This window comes from Staurois parvus, unplaced genomic scaffold (genome assembly GCF_062004578.1).
Source record: "Staurois parvus isolate SC_StPar_1 unplaced genomic scaffold, SC_StPar_1.0 ptg000249l, whole genome shotgun sequence".
NCBI lineage: Eukaryota > Metazoa > Chordata > Amphibia > Anura > Ranidae > Staurois > Staurois parvus.
In genome coordinates, this window is record NW_028318045.1 from 417,456 (window position 1) to 437,090 (window position 19,635).

Consider the following 19,635-nt stretch of genomic DNA (forward strand, 5'->3'; position numbering starts at 1 on the left):
GAGTGGACCTGCCATAAATCAGGTGTCTTTGTGACCTGTCTTTGGCCAGGTACCTCTGCATTTGTTGGAAAGCTTTCTATAATAAATACTGTACATACAAGTATTTATATGTATATTGTATATGCAGGTATTGCATTATCCACTACCAACCAACATTGCAGGATTCCATGTCAACCAAACCAAAAAGCAGTGCTAATACTTTAACCCATTCATACCTAAGGGTAAAACAAATCTAAATGCCTAAGCACAATTTTGCAACATTGACGTGTTAGTAAAACCGTACATATCATCACAACTACTTTGTATATCCAGGTGAATTATACCTTGGTTTTTTTTAGGACAAATTGGGCTTTCATTTGTTGGTAAATGGTAATGGATATCTCCTGATTTTTTTTTATTATCAAAGGAAAACTGGCCCAAAATATTGTTACTACCATAACCTACCTTCAAAGAGCAACCCAAAATAATGGATATCTCCTGATTTTTTTTTTATTATCAAAGGAAAACTGGCCCAAAATAGTAAAAAAAAAAATCATTTTTTTATTTAGCTGTGTTTCTTGTTACTACCATAACCTACCAACAAAGAGCAACAGAAAATACATTTTCCAGCTTTTGACGATCGCAGCGATACCATATATGTGTGTTATTTGTTGTTTGTACTTGTAGTACAGCCCAGAAACAATAGTGCACATTTTGTTTTTTGTTTTTTTTACCTAAAACACACTGACACTAACTGATACTGATACCATTTTTTTTTTTAAATCCTGACCTTTGACCTTGATCTTTGACCCTGACCTTGACCCAAACACTTACCCTGGCACTGAACTAAATCAAACCTTTATTTTTTCTTTTCTTTTTTAATATTTATTTATTTATCTTTTTTTTTTTACAAACATTTTTTTTCCCCTCTATGCCAGGAGTTAGAGAGATACAATGTATCTCTCTTCTTCATTCATAGAGAGGAAAAAAAACAAGGAGGCCGGGCTGTACAGTGACTGATCACTATGATAACCAATCAGAGGCTATCACAGCGATCATGTAACCTGGATTTGGGAGTCCCGGGTCCCGATTGTTAGAACGGGACCCTGAGCTCTCAGTGACACCACGATCTTTGTGCTGGGAGTGAGCCGTGCGACGCGCTCCCAGCAGAAAGACAGGTACGCAAATATGTGGCCCCACAGAAAAAAAGCCCAGTTCTGTGAGGCTGCATATTTGTGTTTGGCGCCAAGGGGTTAATCTGCTTATATTTTGCATCCTCTGGCTCCTCCTTTTGCCCCATCATCAACATGCTGATGACATTGTTAATTTGAATTTCCATTTTCATTACATATCTTATTTTAGAGGCAGTGATGTCATCACTGGATCCCTGTGTTTCTCTATGAAATGTAGGCACATCATGGCTGGTGGGAAGGGAGGGCCTGGCAGGGTGCTGTATATAGCTTCCTGAAAATATCACAGCACCCTGCCTCAGTATTTCTCTCATTTCCCTTCACCCTGATGCAAGCAGTGGGCTGGCTCTTGGGATGACTTATGCAAATATCAAAACACCTTGATGGGTTGATATCAGTCAGGAGTAGACATTCCTGGGTGGGCTGTGCCATGCAGAATGCCAACATGTGATGCTCAATGTCCATGGTTGAAATCAAGTAAATGAAATAAGGGGTCCAAGGACTGTAAGGCTGGGGAGGAAAGAGATGATGCTAGATGTCCTCCAGCCAGGACATCAGATGGGCCCTATGTGACTTGCTGCAGCCTATAATGCCAATAGTGAGAGGGACGCAATACACACAAGTGGTTAAGTGTTCCTCCTGCACATTTTAGCGATCATGACGCTGGTGATTCCCGCCAGCCACAGGATCATGATGTCAGCCTTACTCACTCCACAGCAAATTATAGAATAGTAAAATGAGCTGCCAGATTATCCAGAGCAGCTTAATAAACAGATCGTCAGACCTGATATTCAGAAATATCAGATGTGACCTTTCATTAATGGGTGACATCTTTCACACTGAAGACTGATTATGCAGTTGAGTATTATTCCAGGATTTTCTGGTTCTGCTGCATAAGTGAAAATGAGATTTTCCTCTTGTGCTACTCATGTGTGAAGTCACGGCTGCTGCGATTTCCCAGAAGCCTCCAGAAGGTCACATTTCCCCGCCGTCTCTTCCCAGGTCACATGGCCAGACAGACACCCGTCTAGCATTTTATGAGGGTGTGCTCCCTTGGTCTTTATCCACCAGTTGGCTGTGGAAATGGAGCTGCGCTGCATTAACAAGTGGAGAAGAGAACATTTCCCCTTTGATGTCCCAACTGTAAAGGGTGGATGTTTTTTCGCTCAGTAACTCACCTCAATGATAAAATCTTTGCCTTCTTTACTGTGGACAGCTTTCACAGCACAGATATCCACACCGCCGAAAAGTTCAGAGCATGAATCTACCCATAAGCGGTATCTGTAATATAAGAAAGGGAAGGGTTGCTCTCATTGGATGGAATGACTTTTATTGTGGTGTATGGTGAACATTACATTCTTATATATGAATTTATAAAAATAGAAAGCAGCCCCACATACAATCCTGAACTGTCACCTGCAGTAATTCTTTTCTGCCACAAGGTGTCCTCGGTCTTTCATATCATTCAACCACCTTCCTCTGACCATAGGCTGTCATGGACACGCCCCCTGGGTCAGCAGTATTGCTGCCCTCAGGACTCAGATTGATACTGCATTAACCACTTGTCCTCCTGAGGATTTACCCTCCTCCTGACCAGGCCATTTTTTGTATTACAGCACCACATTACTTTAACTGACAATTGCACGGTCATGCAACGCTGTATCCAAATGAAATTATGTCCTTTTTTCCCCATAAATAGAGCTTTCTTTCAGTGGTATTTGATCGCCTGTGCGGTTTTTATTTTTTGTGCTATAAAACAAAAAAGACTGACAATTTTTAGAAAGAAACAATATTTTTGAATTTCGCTATTAAACATGTCCAGTAAAAAAATGTAAAAATTCAAATTTCGGCATAGATGTAGGCCAAAATGTATTCTGCAACATGTCTTCGCTAACAAAAATCCCAATACGTGTAAATTTTTACGTGAAAGTTCTAGCATTTACAATGGCGATTTATATACTGGGATTTTTTTTATTCTTTATTTTTACTAGTAATGGCGGCGATCAGCGACTTATAGCTGGACAACTGCGGTGGGCATTCTGACACTGGGGGGAACAGACTTGCACTGGGCAGGAAGGGGTTAACATGTGGGACAATCAAAGGGTCAACTGTGTGCTGCGTGCCATTTTACATACTGGGCTGTGTTTGTGCTTCACTGTAAGTACACTGATTTGGATGGCTGTGCTATGCAGAGCAATGCAAAGCAGTGTGCAGGAGCTGACAGGGGAGAGAACTGATTGCCGAGATGCTCGGCAATTACCGGGCACCAGCGAGTAATCATGGGCCGGGACCCGGTGATTGACAGGGGAGAGAACTGATTGCCCCCCCTTCAGAGATGCTCGGCAATCACCGGGCACCAGCGAGTAATCATGGGCTGGGACCCGGTGATTGACAGCCGAGGCCACCTACCCCGAAAATGCTAAATCACATATATATAATATATATGTGATTTTGCCACCATGTAGTAGTACTTCTGCTATAGGGCGGACGGAAAGCAGTTAAACAGCACACACCACTTGTTGGCAATATTCCCAGGGATTCTCCAGACACCCCCTTTGTTATTTTTTCCTCTTTTTTTCCTCCCCTTCTAACTGTTCTTTACTTTATTCTCTCTCCCTTTTTTTTCTACCTTTCCATTCTACTTCCTGTTACATTGTACCTGGTGCAGGTTAGCCATGGTAGGGCTTACAGTTGTCCAGCTCTACATTGGCCTTCCAGTTGGTTAGGTAGCTGGACTCTGTATGTCTCCTTTTCCTGAGTGGAATGGAATGGTGTATATAGCTTGACCAGGGGCGGACTGACCATTTGGAAACTCGGGCACTGCCCTGCCATGAGATGCCCCTGGTACCTTTTTCATAGGCTTTTTTGAGTTTGGGCAAGGACACAGGGGCCCCATGATCCCCTATTGCCCGGGGGCCCCATGAGTTGTCAGTCCACCCCTGAGCTTGACACGATGCATATGGTGGGATTCCATTGGACCTACCTACCTAACCTAGCATTCATATATTCCAGATTGTCTTCATTGTCATGATGTGTAAAATTTCTTTGTTCTTTTTCGACCTGTTCCGTGATCCCCCACACCCTCTTCCTTGTTTGTGAGGTTTATGATTACTCTTATACCTTGTATCTTTTGGTCTACTGTTTTTCTAAATGCAAACTTGAATAAAATTCTATTCAACCATAAACATCTCACAGCACATTAAGGGCTCATTCACATTAGTATGCTGCAGTAATGCTTGCATGCATTGGTGCACCCCACTGCACCTCTTAGACATACCTGTGTTGCAGCGTATCGCAAAGTGCAGTAACGCATTACTGTGTGTTGCAGTGTGCTGACCAATGTTGCAAACTGCAGGTCCAATTTTCAGTCTGCTGGGATGCGTTGGCAGATCAATCACATGGATCAGTCGCCTTAATATAACACACGTTATTGCTGGAATGGGCTGACATGCGTGTGTTGGGTAGGTGTGGTGCTGTGAGCAGTTGGTTGGAGAGAATGTTGTATTACAGAACTTGTAAAACAGAATAACAACCCAGCGGGGTAGCATGCCCATCCAGGGAACCTACATCAATTAGAGCGGAGAGTCAGCGGTGTGTAGGCCTGAGCTGGAGACAATGCCTGTCGAAGACAGTGGAGTGTAGCCTGGCCGATCCAACCCTAAAGGGAGTTTGTGGAGTGGATGTTGAAGGCCCTATGCTTTCCCTACTCCTCTGGAACCTACTCCTACAACTATTGCTGTCCATGACAGATGGGTGATCTGTCCCTACTCTAGCCAATGCGCAAAATGCACACCAAAACCTGGGGGCAGGGACTTAAAAAGACTACATGACCCATGATGGCCACCAGGCCACTTGGATGCAGCGTAGCCAATCTGAACACTTCCCTAGGGAATCGAGGGAATCATAGACAAATCCAGTTTCTCTTGATTTCCTCCTCCAGCTGCATTGCTTTTCCAGATGAGCACCACCTGCAGTGGAGAATGTAGATTGCACCTGCCTATACATGCATTATATGGGTCCAAGTCCCAAGCCCTTTTCTTTTTTCAGCAGAGCATTTTGTTTATTTTGGACATGTCTTAGTTTTGCATCCCATAATTTTTTAGCATGTATTAAAAGATTCTGTTTTCAGCACAGATAAAGCTTAAATTTAATAGCAGATCTGGTCACATATTGTATATTTTATGTAGAAATGATGGAAAACTGGAACACAAATTTTACACAATTTGTGCAGCCCTAGATATGTATCCTCCAATTTAATTACTATTTTACAATTAAAGTGTCACTAAAAGCTGAACTGGTTTTTAGTGTTGGATGGAGTAGGGAGGGATTTGAACACCTGTCAGTTTTTATTGCTGTCTGTGGCCCATTATGTAGATTCCCCGCCTCTATTTGTTCTGTTTCGCGTTATCATCAAAAGTGAAAGAAAATCCGGGGGGGCACTAGTTCTGGTGACAACCGGGGATTCCCTCAGTTTGGAAAGATTTCCTCTCACTTCCTGTTTTGACTATGGGCAGAAAGTGAAAGGAAATTTCCCCATTGGGAAAAAGAAACAAAAAAAGAACTGGTATTAAAACCCTCCCTTACTCTGATGTAAATTTACAAAAATTGCCTTTATACTCTAATTTCACTCTTTTTCTTCATGGTGGTCTGCATTAGACCACCATGAGGGCGCCAATCAGTGTGGATCCAGATCATGTGTTTGGCATAACTGCCAATCACAGTGGCCACTGGAAGTTTGTAAATTTGTTTGCAAACAAATTTTTCTTTCTAAATATGTCACTGTCCCCCCTCTCTGCATCACAGGAGCTTCAACTGTACAGAGAGAAACTGATATGTTAAATTATTATGTGACAGAGGTAAATAGCTACTGACCATTTAAAAGCTATTAAATGACAGTGTCTGGAGCTCTTGTCTTCTATAAATTAGATGACCATTTAATCAGTGGGACCATTTTCTATACCAAATGGTTCCATTTCCCAAACTGAGCTGATGGAATTAGGGTGACTTAACGTTAATCTGCTGAAGCCAGCGCTCACCTGTCAGTCATTGCGATCTGTTCCAACATGGCCGATCCAGTGTTTGCCTTCCAGTTCCCAGAGATCGATGTCCTCCTGCAACACCAAGCAAAGACATTTTAGGTCAGCAATCCTACAGTAAAACAGTACATTTTTGTTCATGCACATGTTCACATGTACAATTCTAAGTATTTAAAATATAAATCTATATAACCCTCTCTTATAATTAACACCAACCACACTCATTAATCTAGAAGTTCTAGAAGCTGTGGGCGGAGGTAAGGAGTGGCTGGTCTGCACTTTTGAGGAATTCTGACCCATCTGCTAGACTTGGTATTGGAAGTGATGCAATATGACATGGTGTAAGATGGGGTGATTGCAACAGTCAGAGGGAGGTTAAATTCGGGTCAGAGCTCAGAGGCTCTGCAGGCCAGCTCTTTGAGACTTCCCCCTGCCCTAGAACTTTGGAGAAAGTTCTAGAAGCTGTGGGCGGAGGTAAGGAGTGGCTGGTCTGCACTTTTGAGGAATCCTGACCAATCCCCAACAGGAGGCTTAGCATGAGGTTGGGACTGCCCTTAAAAGTGAGAGAGCCTGCTCAGCTGGATGAGAGTTGAGTTGTTGCAGGAGAAGTGAGGAGGATGTGAGGCTGAAGGGCCGGAGCCTGGGAGGGAGCCCAGATGGAGAGGGGCTTACCTACAGGCAGAAGGACCTGGAAAGGCTGAAAGCTTGAAACTTCACTGGCCCCCTGAGAAAGGACCACCTGTGAGGCAGGGAAGGAGCGGCCCAGCTAGAAGGCCTGGTTGCAGCCACTGACCCACCATCAACACAGGAGAAGGACTAAGTGAGTAGACCTGCATCCCCTGGGCCAGATAGGGGAAGGGAGCACTCAAATGGGAAGCTGAATTAGCCTGCCACCCAGAACTGTTTCACCCTTTTTATGTGGCAGACACTGGATCCCTTGTCCAGGGATTCCTCCAGGCAGCCAGATAGAAGAGCATCTGGGGTCTGGGGTGGTACTACAGGAGATGCTGGCTAGCTCTCCAGAAGAGACCGTTTGCTGTAACCACTTGTACATAGTTCTTAAAATTGTTCTGGGTTTCTCAGTTCCATTGGGCTTCCTGTACACCCCTTACCTCATTGAAGTTCTAAATCCCCTAATAGAAATTCAAAACAAAGCTCACAGACTGGTCACTGACTCCTGAATGCAAGTCAATGTGGAAATGTGTGTTGCCTGGCTGTGGGACCCTGGCTGTTGGCTAGGGGGACCCAAAACTTCAGCAACTCCTAAGGGGATAGTGCTATATATATATGCGGTGGAGCCGTACTGAGTTTTTCAAAAAGGGTCCTGTGCGAATTTGTAGAAGTGTGATCCAAATTGAGAATACACAGAATTCAGAGTGAAACGGATATTGTATTCAGATCTATAGCAATTTCAATGCGATTTTGGAGAGAAAGAAATGCAAACACACAGTTGTCCCAAAATATGCATTGGAAATCATTCACAAATGCTGCTGATTCGCACCGCAGCTGCTTCCCTGAATCACACTAGAAAACCAAGCAAGTCTGAACCGCAAATGTCTGAACCTAACTGTGTATCTAGTCACACCACACAAAACACAAGCAGTGATATTGTTAATGTCTTATTTTGCAACAAAGTAACAATCCAGTGATTGGTGTGATGGTATACAGTTTTATATCAAAGTTTAGAGATATTGGGGGGGGGGGCCTGAATTGCAGTCCCTGATATCACTAAGTGATGGGAGGCTCTGCCATGTGATTCGGATGCTGGCAATCTGTCATAATTTGCAAACCAAAGATCCTCTCTCCAATCAATTTAGAGAGCTCTCCATCTATTGATTCTGCCACATCAAATCAACTGTGGCGGAATTCTGGCAAATTGCTTCTGATTTATCAAATGTATGTGTTTGTGGAAAAGAATCAACCTTAATTCAGATTGATTAAACAATAATTTTTCAATATATTTATTATAAATTTTGAACAAGATAACAGGCTCATGATATGCCCACGCAGGGCCAGAGCCGAGCAAACACATACAAAGCAGATACAGACCAGTAGTATGCATAAAACAGACAATGCAATGGCAAACATAACCAAAGAGGATCGGCAGGAAAATCAAAACCAACAATATCAACAGCACTCAACCGTCCTATTTAAAGCAAAGGTCCCTACTGGGAAGTATCGATTCGAAAAAAGGAGAGAGAAAGACATAGATGGAAAAGGAAAGAGAGAATTATGGAAAAATGAAGCAAAACAAGAGAGAGAGGGAAAAATCAGGAAGAAGAAAAAAATCAAGGATCCAGGGCCAACATCTATAGGAAGCCATAACTAAAGGGAGGTAAGAATGGAAAGGTATAATTTATCCATGGTTCCAAAACCTTAAGGAATTTTGGATGTGAATCTTTAAGAATGCTGGACATCTGTTCATTAATCATCATGGCATTCATCCGGGTCTTCACACCCTGGAAAGTAACCGAAGGGATCCTCCAGGCTTGAGCAATAGTGCGCTTGGCCGAAATAAATAGGTAGGAAGCCAATTTCTACTGCGGTTGCAGCAAGCCAAAAACCCTAGACCAGAAGCCTAGCAGATGTGGGCATGACCATCAAATATGCAAGGCATCCCCACGCTGACCACAGTTCCTAAAACACCTATCGCCACCACCTGGATAGATGTGAGCAGTCCGAGCTGGGACATAGTACTACCGCAAGAGAACTTTGTAGGCTGCCTCAAGATTAGCGGTATTGAAAGAACATTTTGCTATCATCTTCCAGGCCTTGCTAAATCCTCAACCTCAATAGATGAACCTAGATCTCACTCCCATTGAGTCACATAAGGTAGGGATGTAGAAGAAGGCCTATTATTAAGGGAGGCATATGGAGTAGAGATGAGACCAGGGGACCCAGGGGAATTTTGGCAAATGTGTTCAAATGATGTTTTGCGATAAGGAAATGTGAAAGCACGATGTAGGGACATAATCCAATGTCGTAATTGCAGATAGTGATAATGTTCCTGCAGCGGAGCCTCCCGTGTCTCCTGGAGAGGCCTCTCAGGATGGGAATGAATGAGTGGTAAGGAAGCTGTGTACGTGCACAAAGCTGTGAGAGGTCCACAAAGAGAAATAAGGAGGATGTTCTAATCCAGAGGGAAAGAGAGGGTTGTGGGTGATCAGCAAAAGAGGAAACAAAGGTGACATTAGGTTACCCGAATATCTAACATCCCAGACTGTGCAGCATAATGGGGCTCAGGTCTGGGGGGCACAATTTATGTAGGAGCGAGAGCAATGCGGACAAGGAGATCAGGGCACAATTGGGCAATTCCAGAAGTTCCCATAATGGAATATCAGCCATTGCATGGACAGATGGGAGATTTGAGCAGCCAGGTAATATCGGGAAATATGAGGAACTCCCAAGCCACCCAGCAGTTTATGAGTATATAGAGTAGCTCTGGGAACCCTGGGGCGCTTGTGAGTCCAGGTAAAGCGGAGAGTAATGTTCCATGCTGTAGTTTTGGAAAGATTAATACGAAGGCCAGATATGGCTGTAAATCTGTCCAGTATGCCCTGTAGATTGGGGAGAGTTGTGAGGAGATTAGTTAGGACTAGGAGGGCATCGTCTGCATAAAAGTTAGCCTTGTAGTGATTTCCTGCATAAGGGACACCAGAAATATCAGGATTGTTATGGATAGCGGCAGCTAGGGGTTCGAGAGCTAGAAAAAAAAGGGCAGTCGATAGTGGGCAGCCCTGTCTTGTGCCCCGAAATATCGGGAAAGGTGAGGAAAAAGAGCCATCGTATTTGACAGAGGCCAAAGGAGACGAGTACAAAGCCATAATCAAAGCCAAAAAGGCATCGCCAAACCCCCATCAAGAAAGCGTATAGGTCAAGTATTCCCAAGAGAGCGAGTAGAACGTTTTGTATATATCTAAGGACAAAAGGAAACCCGGTGTCTTGCATTGATGTAAGATTTGAGACAGAGGTGGACATATTTTCCAGATATTATCCACAGCCTGTCTCCCTGGTACGAAGCCCACCTGATCCCTGTGGATAAAGGAAAGTAAATAGTTATTAACTCGGGTGCTCAGAACCTTCCCCAGAATTTTCAGATCCACATTCAACAAAGAAATAGGTCTGAAGGCTTGTGGTTCAAAAGCATCATCAGATGTTTTGGGAATCATGGTAATATGTGCTTTGAGAGACTCCAGGGAAAGCCAGGAGCCCTGCTTCAGAGAGTTAAAAAAAAGCTGCCAAATGAGGGACCAAGTGGGCAGCAAATTTTTTATAATAGAGCCCTGAAAACCCATCTGGGCCTGGAGCCTTGGAGGGCCTCAAGGATTTGATAGCTTAATGGATTTCAGTTTCAGAAATGTCTGTGTTCAGGGCATTGCGAGCTGCAATGTATAAGGAGGGCAGGCGTAAGTCTTCAAAAAAAAACTGTCAGCTGTTCTGCAATAAAAGCATTTGGTTTCTCGTATAGGGAAGATAAAAAGTCTGCAAATCTTTGAGTGATCTCCACCGGATCAGATGTAAGGCCACCACCCCGTACCCGGATTTGAACAGGTTTGTGCGCGCGACCCATCGAATTAAGTTTCCTGGCCAACATTGACCCTGGTTTATTGGCACAGGTATAAAACCTGTGCCCAGCCCACCGTAAGGCCTTCTCAGCCTGTGCAGGAAAGAAGGTCAAGTTCAGCAGCTATGGCATCTTGGCCTTTCCGATTTGCCGCAGTAGGTCGAGCTTTCCAAGTTGCATCCGCTGTGACCAAATGAGGTCAGTTCTAGCATCCTCTTTTCTCTGGCTCGTTTTCTAGAGGATGCAATTTGGATCAGATGAATGAGAAAATGGATGCTGCGCTACCCAAAAACACTAGGGAAAAATAAACCTTATAAATAATAAATGAATATAATAATAAGTGACAAAGAAAAGTGCAAATGAATAGAAAATTGACATCAAATGAACTGGTGATACAATAGGTGAGCAATAAATATTAGGTGGACAAAAAAACAAATAAATCACATAACTGGGCCACCACAGTGGCTAAATGGTTAACACTTCTGCCTGGCAGTACTAGGGTCGTTGGATCGAATCCCAACCACGGCACCACCTGCCTGGAGTTTGCATGTTCTCCCTGTGCCTGCGTGGGTTTCCTCCGGGTACTCCGGTTTCCTCCCACACTCCAAAGACATGCTGGTAGGTGAATTGGATCCTGTCTAAATTGTCCCTAGTATGTGTATGTATGAATGTGAGTTAGGGACCTTAGATTCTATGCCCCTTGAGGGTTAAGTACTGATGTGAATGCACAATATATATATGTAAAGTGCTGCATAAATTGACGGCGCTATATAAGTACCTGAAATAAATAATAAATAAATAATCATGACCCAATGTGTAAACAATAGATAATGAATTATAATAATAAATCACATAACGTGCATAAACCATGTGAAAGCAATGTGAAAAATGCAATGCTGCTGTGCACTATTCTAATAAATCTGTGTTCCCTAGTGTTTTTGGGTAGCACAGCATCCATTTTCTCATTAATTTTTTCTGTCACTTTTGGTAATATAGGCAGGTGTTAGCAGCCACCCAGTTTTGCTTTGTTTTAGGCTATTGGCAGCACAGGAGGAATTCTTGTTTTGTAATATGGATCAGATGTTTCCTGATGGTGGCTTTGTGGGCCTCCCACAAGGAGACAGCCGGATACATGGAGCTCATGGGAGTATGAAGCCTGAGTAGAGATAAAGGACTCATTCAATCCCCATTGGTAAGAGGGTCGGGACATGCCAGGTAGGTGCAGTAGGAAAATCAAAGGGTCAAGATCTGTCCAAGGCAAAGTTGGGATGGCGATCTTTTGTATTAAAGATAAATGACGTAGAGAAATAAATACATGATCTATCCTGCAAAAGCTCTGATGTGGAGCTGAATAAAAAGTGTATTTCCATGAGGTAAGATGTAGTTCCTGCCAGAAATCTGCCAAACCATAGGTTTGCAGTCTAGTACGTATTTTAGACTCCTGGGAGATATCATGAGAAGGGGTCGCTCCAGCAGGATAATGGAGATCAAGAGAAGAATTAAGAGTAACATTCGAGTCTCCCATCAAAAGAAGGATGCCTTTCTTATGGTGTGAGCTCACTTTCAGTAAACGAGAAAAGAATTTGTGTTGAACATGTTTGGTGCATAATAGTCCACTAGAGTCACTTCATGGTCCCAAAGGGTACCTCGTAGCAGCAGGTACCTACCAGTGGGGTCGACTATTTCTAGGTCGCAAGAAAACATCAGATTGCGCCTGAAAGCAATTACCATTCCCCTGTGTTTCTCAGGACCAGAGAAAAAAGTAGAAGAATGAGGAGAAAGGTATTGTGGTGCAGAGGACTGGGAAAATCTCATCTCCTGCAAGCAGACTACATCCACGTCTTGGGATTTGAGATGATGAAACACCTTAGATCATTTGGTCGGAGAGCTGAAGCCAAGAATGTTTTGAGAAAATATCTTCAAGGGTTTTGGAGCCATACTGAGTAAGGGGTGTTTGACTGCTGAGGTAGGCTAGGAGTAACGGTCCAGACCTCAACCATGCAGGTGCCTCGGGCAGCCCTGGATTCGTGCGAGAAAGAAAAGAAAAAACAGGAAAGAAAAAAGAAACCTAGAAGAAATATATACACTGCAGAAGAGTGTATCAAAACCACCATCAGTGGAATTCGCTTCCCAACTACAAGAACACTCAAAGGGGATGGCTCTACCACCGGACACATGGTTGCAACACAGACTACTTATATAAAGCATCATGGAGATGAGGGTGAGGGAGGAGGGAAAAGGAGAAGGGAAAGGTGGAACAGGGGAGGGTGGAGAAGGGAGGAGGTCAGAGGGTAGGCCATAAGGCCGTATGCGGATAGAAAGCCACAAATAAAGCATTTAAACAATCAATAACAAGCATAAAGGCCACCCTTCCTCCATATAGTAGGGGCTAACAAAAAGCAATTGGCAGGAGAGGGGTGGTAGATCCAGAGAGAGAGAAAGAAAAAAAAGGGGTGGGGAGGGGTAAGGATTAAGGAGGGCGGCACATAGTGAAGAGAAGAGGCCTCCATAAATACAAAGACAAACTGCGGTCAAGACCGCAAAAACAAGAGTTCTTGCTGGGTGAGACAATCCAATGCCGGCAGTCAAGGATCCAGCGGCAGTCAGGGACCATAATCCTGTATCACAGAATATAATGTTCCAAGCATAGAAAAGGGGAAGAACCACAAAACATGAAAACATATGAACAGTTCGCCCAAGAGGGGACAGTCAGGGCCACTGCACCGTCAGGACCAGGGGGGCACATAACCAATGGACCAAGCCATTGAAAAGGAAAAAGCTTACCCACCCATCTGGTCTCAACATGGGTCGGAGCGTGAGGATCCTGATAGCGGTGATAGCGGAGTATTGAGAAGGGAGCGTTTACAGCTTCCAACTTTCTTCCATATGCGCCCCAGTTGAGATGAAAGAGGATGTGAGCTGGAGGGTCGCATCACGCTGTCAGTGTTTTCCCGTGGGGGTAAGAGGTGCAGTGCCTCCAGGGCCAACTTAGCCGACTCCGGATTATGGACAACATGGCTCCGGCGTTGGTAAGCAAAAGACAGTTGGAATGGAAAGCCCCACTGATACTTAATGCGGCGGATCGCAAGGACCGATGTATAGGGTTTTATCATTGGACGTTTCTGTATAGTGGACGGTGCCAGATCCACGAACAGTTGATATGCATGGCCTTGGAAATGAAGATCCTGTTTATCTCGAGCAGCTCGTAGAAGCGTTTCTTTTGTGTGGTAATAGGTAAACTTAATTATGATATCCTTAGGGGGACCCTCATACTGCCTCGGCCCCAGGGCCCGGTGAATGCAGTCGAATTCTAGGCGGTCCTAAATGATCATTTTTGATAGATTGTTACCCTTTACAACCAATATTTTGATTAATATTTTCAGTCCATTGCGGAACAAAACTGTGCGTGTTATATTATTTAATTTTTTAGTCGATGGTGAATTGGTTGTTTGCGATCTCTTGTGTCTGAATTGATCACAGATCAATACATTATAAGACGACTAGGTCTGTGTGCACTACTGTGTAAGATGCTTCTTGCAGCTGACATTCTCATCACTGCTGTATAATTTTCTCTCTCATAAACGTCGTCCTACATTATGCTGAAGGCGTTTGGCTTGGGCCTTGGAGCACGTCCTCGGCTCCGCCATGTGTCGCGGACAGCGCTGCATTGTTCAATGTTTCACTGGTGCCAACAGAACACACTGAGAGCCCAGGGGTGTGTGCCATGCACTTCCTGAGCCTAGCATGGGGGATATGTAAAGAAATGACACTCCCCCCCCCCCCCAGGCTGGGCCTGTGATCAAGTCACTGCGTGCCCTATTCACCAACGTCATGTGGGGTCATCCAGCCCTACACATTAATCATACGAGTCACACCATGGACAAGGGCCCAGCTAATGACCATGACATGGAGAATAACACTCCACATGCCTACTGGCCTCACACACTATCGTGATTTATGTGTGTGCAGGGAAATGTGTGTGACCAAACACCCAGGAAAGTGCAGACATGGCAAAATAAACAAAAACAAGCTAACAAAAAGTAACATACAGAATTTCGAAAATCTTGTAATTGTAAAAATCTTGAAAAATGTAATTTTTATTTTGCTTAAAGTATATTTAAGTTTTTGTTTCATTTGTCTTCTACACAGTTAAATGTTTGTTTCCTATAGTTGTTAATTAATTATTCTTATTAGATAATCATCTTATTTTTTTTCTAAATTCACCAACTTTTATTTTACCTTAAAAGTATGTACTATTTTTTTGTACTTTATACATTTATACAGTTCAATGAGTGAGGAAAGTTCTGTTTGCTATTAATATGAATATACAGCTATATAATTGCTGTTATTTATAACTGCTGACTCCTTATGACTTTATTATTCTTTATGTTTTTGTAAAAACTTTTTTTTATGCAGGATTCACACCTATGTGTTTGCGTTTTCTGCATTGTTTTTATTGCTATGGACAAAGACATGCTGGTAGGTTAATTGGCTCCTGTCTAAATTGGCCCTAGTATGTGTATGTATGAATGTGAGTTAGGGATCTTAGATTCTACGCCCCTTGAGGGTTAGGGACTGATGTGAATATACAATATATACAGTATGTAAAGTGCTGCATAAATTGACAACGCTATACAAGTACCTGAAATAAATAAATAAATAAACATGTATTGTCATGCTACACCATATGCCGCATTCCCATCAAAAGCCCTTATAATGTCGGTTGACAGATCAAAAAAACAGAAATGAACTTTTTCAGCCAATGCATGTCATTGCACTGCAAGGATGTGAACTAGCATCAATAAAAACAATTGCAAGCCTGTGCACGTGTTAGTGTTAAGGTGTGTGCGTTAAAACTCATAGGTGGAGGGGCGCATGCGCGGCCGGCTCCGGAATGGCAGCGCTTTGAAGGCAGCTCCGTCCATCCGCCAGCACTGAGCGGCACACATCGACCCTGGGGACCACAACCGCTTCACAGCCCTTCATGAAGGGTGCCCGCACCTCGGCGCCTATGCCCCGCAGGAGGAAAACCCCGGGGCAACCCGGGAAGCTGACAGATTTCTTCCCGGCGGCAGGGCCCGGAATCCAAGATGGCGCCCGCAACGGCGCACAGGGAGACAGACAGGGAGACAGAGGCAGCACTGAGGAGGACTACAGGGCCCAGCAAACGGATCCCAGACCGAGACAGCAGCTGTACCCAGGAGACCCTGGTGAGTTGTCACCTCCACTGTCCCCTACAACAAGCAGCCCAGCTAAATTTCGGCCACGGTTAGATGATGACCCTGACCCCTCATATCAGGCCCTAAATCTCCCTGCTCCAACACCACACGCAGCCTTTACCGAAATTGATGCGTTCCCTGCTTCAGACCAACCGCTGACAGAGATTTGCATGAGGAACATGCTCTCATCACTACGTCAGACCCTACATACTGATATTTCCACGTCGCTCAACCAAATTACGAACATTATAAGTCAACAAGAACGCAGAATACAGCATATAGAAACCAATATGGGAGATATCATAACGGCACATAATGATTTGATTGATGCTCACGCAGATCACACTTCGGAAATCGAACAAATCAACCTAAAACTAGCCGATCTAGACGATAGATCACGCCGCAACAACATTAAATTTAGAGGGATACCTGAATCTGTCACTAATGAGACACTACTACCTTATCTACAACAGTACATCAAACTCCTCATCCCAACGATCCCGGACTTAGAGCTGGCGATCGATCGAGCTCATAGATTGCCCAAACCTTCCTTTCTATCCGCTGCTATTCCAAGAGATGTTTTAGCCCGTATACACTTCTATCACATCAAAGAGAGAATCATGACGGCGGCCAGAAATCCACCGCCACTCCCACCAACGCATACAAATATTAGATTATATGCTGATTTATCAAAAGCTACACTTCTCAACAGGAAAAAAATGGTAACCATTACCAAGGCCCTCAGAAACCATAACATAGCTTACCAATGGGGTTTCCCCACGAAGCTAACAGTGCGCCACAAAGGCAGAATATTCACGATCAAATCTCTAGAAGCAGGCCTAGACCTACTCAAAGCATGGAACATCATACCCATAGAATCGCAGGGAGCTGCACTACCTTCCCTCCAACATATGGAGACAACATGATCAACAACGCAGATCAAGATAAGTTGAGGCAAACTTATATTCACGTTCCTCCCCAGAGGCTTTAGTTCAATACCGAGTTACTGGCGATTGGCCTAGAACCGATGAAAATTGTTTTACGAGGTTACATCTGGCTTGACCCTTCAGATGGTCAAAGTCCATTCAAACCCCCCAGTTTTTCAGTAGCTAAGGAAGCTACTAGGTTTACTTGCATTTTGCGCAAGTCTTTTTTTACTATTGTTCTATGTGTCCTTTCCCTTCCCCTAATGTGGCACCACCAAGTATTCAACTTGCAATCAAGACCTACTTATCTCGAATATATATGGAAGACCAATTACAATCCACCAATTGAACCTACTCTGCATAACATTGTCAGAAACCTTTCTTCTCGCATATGGCCATACACTGAGCTACGATTCTCTCAAACAACATGCCATTTTAATATACACCTCAAGAAAAGACTATTAAATGATTAAAATCACATCCCTTAATGTACGAGGTCTCAACTCTCCCTTCAAGAGATCGATGCTCTCCAAAGAAATCCGGAAATCCCAAGCCGACATCTTCTTTATACAAGAATCCCACTTTGCCACAGGAAAAATTCCCAAACTACAGCTACCCCGATTCTCCCAAGTATTTATGGCAACTGATGTTAAAAAGAAAAATGGAGTTATCACTGCCGTTAAAGACTCTACCACATTCCGAACTATCTCAAACATAGCCGATCCGCATGGTCGTTATCATATCTTGGTGTGCCAAATAGACGATATCATATACACGCTAGAGAATGTATACGGCCCAAACAGCAAACAACTGTCCTTTTTCCGCAAACTCCACAAACTCATATCACAACACAAACAAGGCAGACTTATCATCGGAGGCGATCTTAACATTATGGGTAATCCGCTCTTAGATTCGTCTTCTACTAAAAAATCCACCAAGCCGGGCTTTAACCACTTCTTACATGAACATGACTTATACGATATATGGAGATGTCAACACGGCACTGAGAGAGATTACACCTACTACTCCCCTCCTCATCTTTCTTATTCAAGAATCGACAAGTTCATCACTGACAAATGGACATTACAACATGTGAGATCATCTATCATCGGTACCATAACTTGGTCAGATCACGCTCCAATCAGTATATCCTTAGATGACAATCCACGCTCAGCAATACCACCCATATGGAGATTGAACGCTTCACTACTGAGAAACCCAGAAAACCTGAAACATATCCTAGAAGCCCACAACCTTTTTTTTGAAACGAACTCTACTCCTGATATCTCTATCACTACACTTTGGCAAACATACAAAGCCTACATGAGAGGTATCCTTATACAATTGAACTCCCGCACAAATAGACACAGATCCCAACAAATTGACCATTTACTAACCTCTATCCACGCACATGAAGAGATAAACAAAAAGAACCCAAATCCTTCCACGTCTGCAGCCCTAGCCCTAGACAGAAATAAACTACGAACCATCCTGCTCCACAATTATGATAACAATCTCCAAAAAACAAAAACCAAATTTTACGCACTAGGAAATAAAGCAAACTCACTCCTCGCCAAAATTGTTAAACAGAAACGACTTAAAGCTAAAATCTCCACAATTCAACACCCTAACACTCGCACCATTTTAACAAACCCACAAGACATAGCTAATGCGTTTGCGACATACTACCAAGATCTGTATAATATAAAGGATGACCCAAACACAATCCAACCAACAGCTCTTTCCATTAGAAATTTTCTACAGAACACAAATCTTCCTTGTATCACTCCTCATCAACTAGAATCTCTCTCTACGCTGATAACACCCTTAGAGATCCAAAAAACTATAAATACTTTCCCCTTAAACAAATCACCAGGAAACGATGGCTTCGTTAACGAATATTACAAATCACTAGCACCCAATCTTACTTCCCACCTAGCGACCTTATATAATCATGTCGCCACTTCTGGGGAATTTCCCCAGGACATGCTACAGTCCATAATCACCACCATCCCAAAAACTGGCAAAGATCCCCAATTAGTACAAAACTATAGACCGATTTCATTACTCAATACAGACATAAAAATATATGCTAAAATAATCGCCCTAAGACTACTCCCATATCTACCTACATTAGTCCACCCAGATCAAGTGGGATTTATACCCGGTAGACAGGCCCCAGACGCTACAAGACGAATTATATCCATACTGCACCACCTTGAGAACAAAAAACAACCCTCCCTTCTCCTGTCATTAGATGCGGAAAAAGCATTCGACCGAATCCATTGGCAATTTATGAACCTTACATTACAAAAATTTGGAATAACTGACTGGATGCTTTCAGCGATACTATCCCTCTACTCCAAGCCCACCGCCAGAGTACTGACCAATGGCACACTTTCACAACCTTTCTATATAACGAATGGTACCAGACAAGGATGCCCCCTATCCCCCATAATTTTTGCCCTACTTATCGAGCCATTAGCAACTAATCTTAGAAATGAATCTAACTTTACGGGAATTAACATGTATCAACATGAGCACAAACTTAGTCTCTTCGCAGACGATATTATTCTTATGATTACAAACCCCTATAAGTCACTCCATTCGATACGTACACATATCCGTAGTTATGCAGATGTTTCGTATTACAAACTCAATGAACCCAAATCATCTATACTCAACCTACATACACCTATTGATACTAAAAATCTAATTTCC

General features: G+C 43.3%; 1 protein-coding gene across 1 annotated transcript in view; it reads right to left on the reverse strand.

Moving 5' to 3' along the window:
• Positions 1–19,635, reverse strand: part of SYN3 (synapsin III) — a 486,671-nt gene that overhangs the window by 22,345 nt on the left and 444,691 nt on the right. Inside the window, exons 9-10 of the mRNA XM_089680647.1 lie at positions 6,206–6,280; positions 2,348–2,450 (exon numbers count right to left, since the gene is read on the reverse strand). Coding sequence (XP_089536773.1) covers positions 2,348–2,450; positions 6,206–6,280 — 178 coding nt within the window. The remainder of the gene's footprint in view (positions 1–2,347; positions 2,451–6,205; positions 6,281–19,635) is intronic.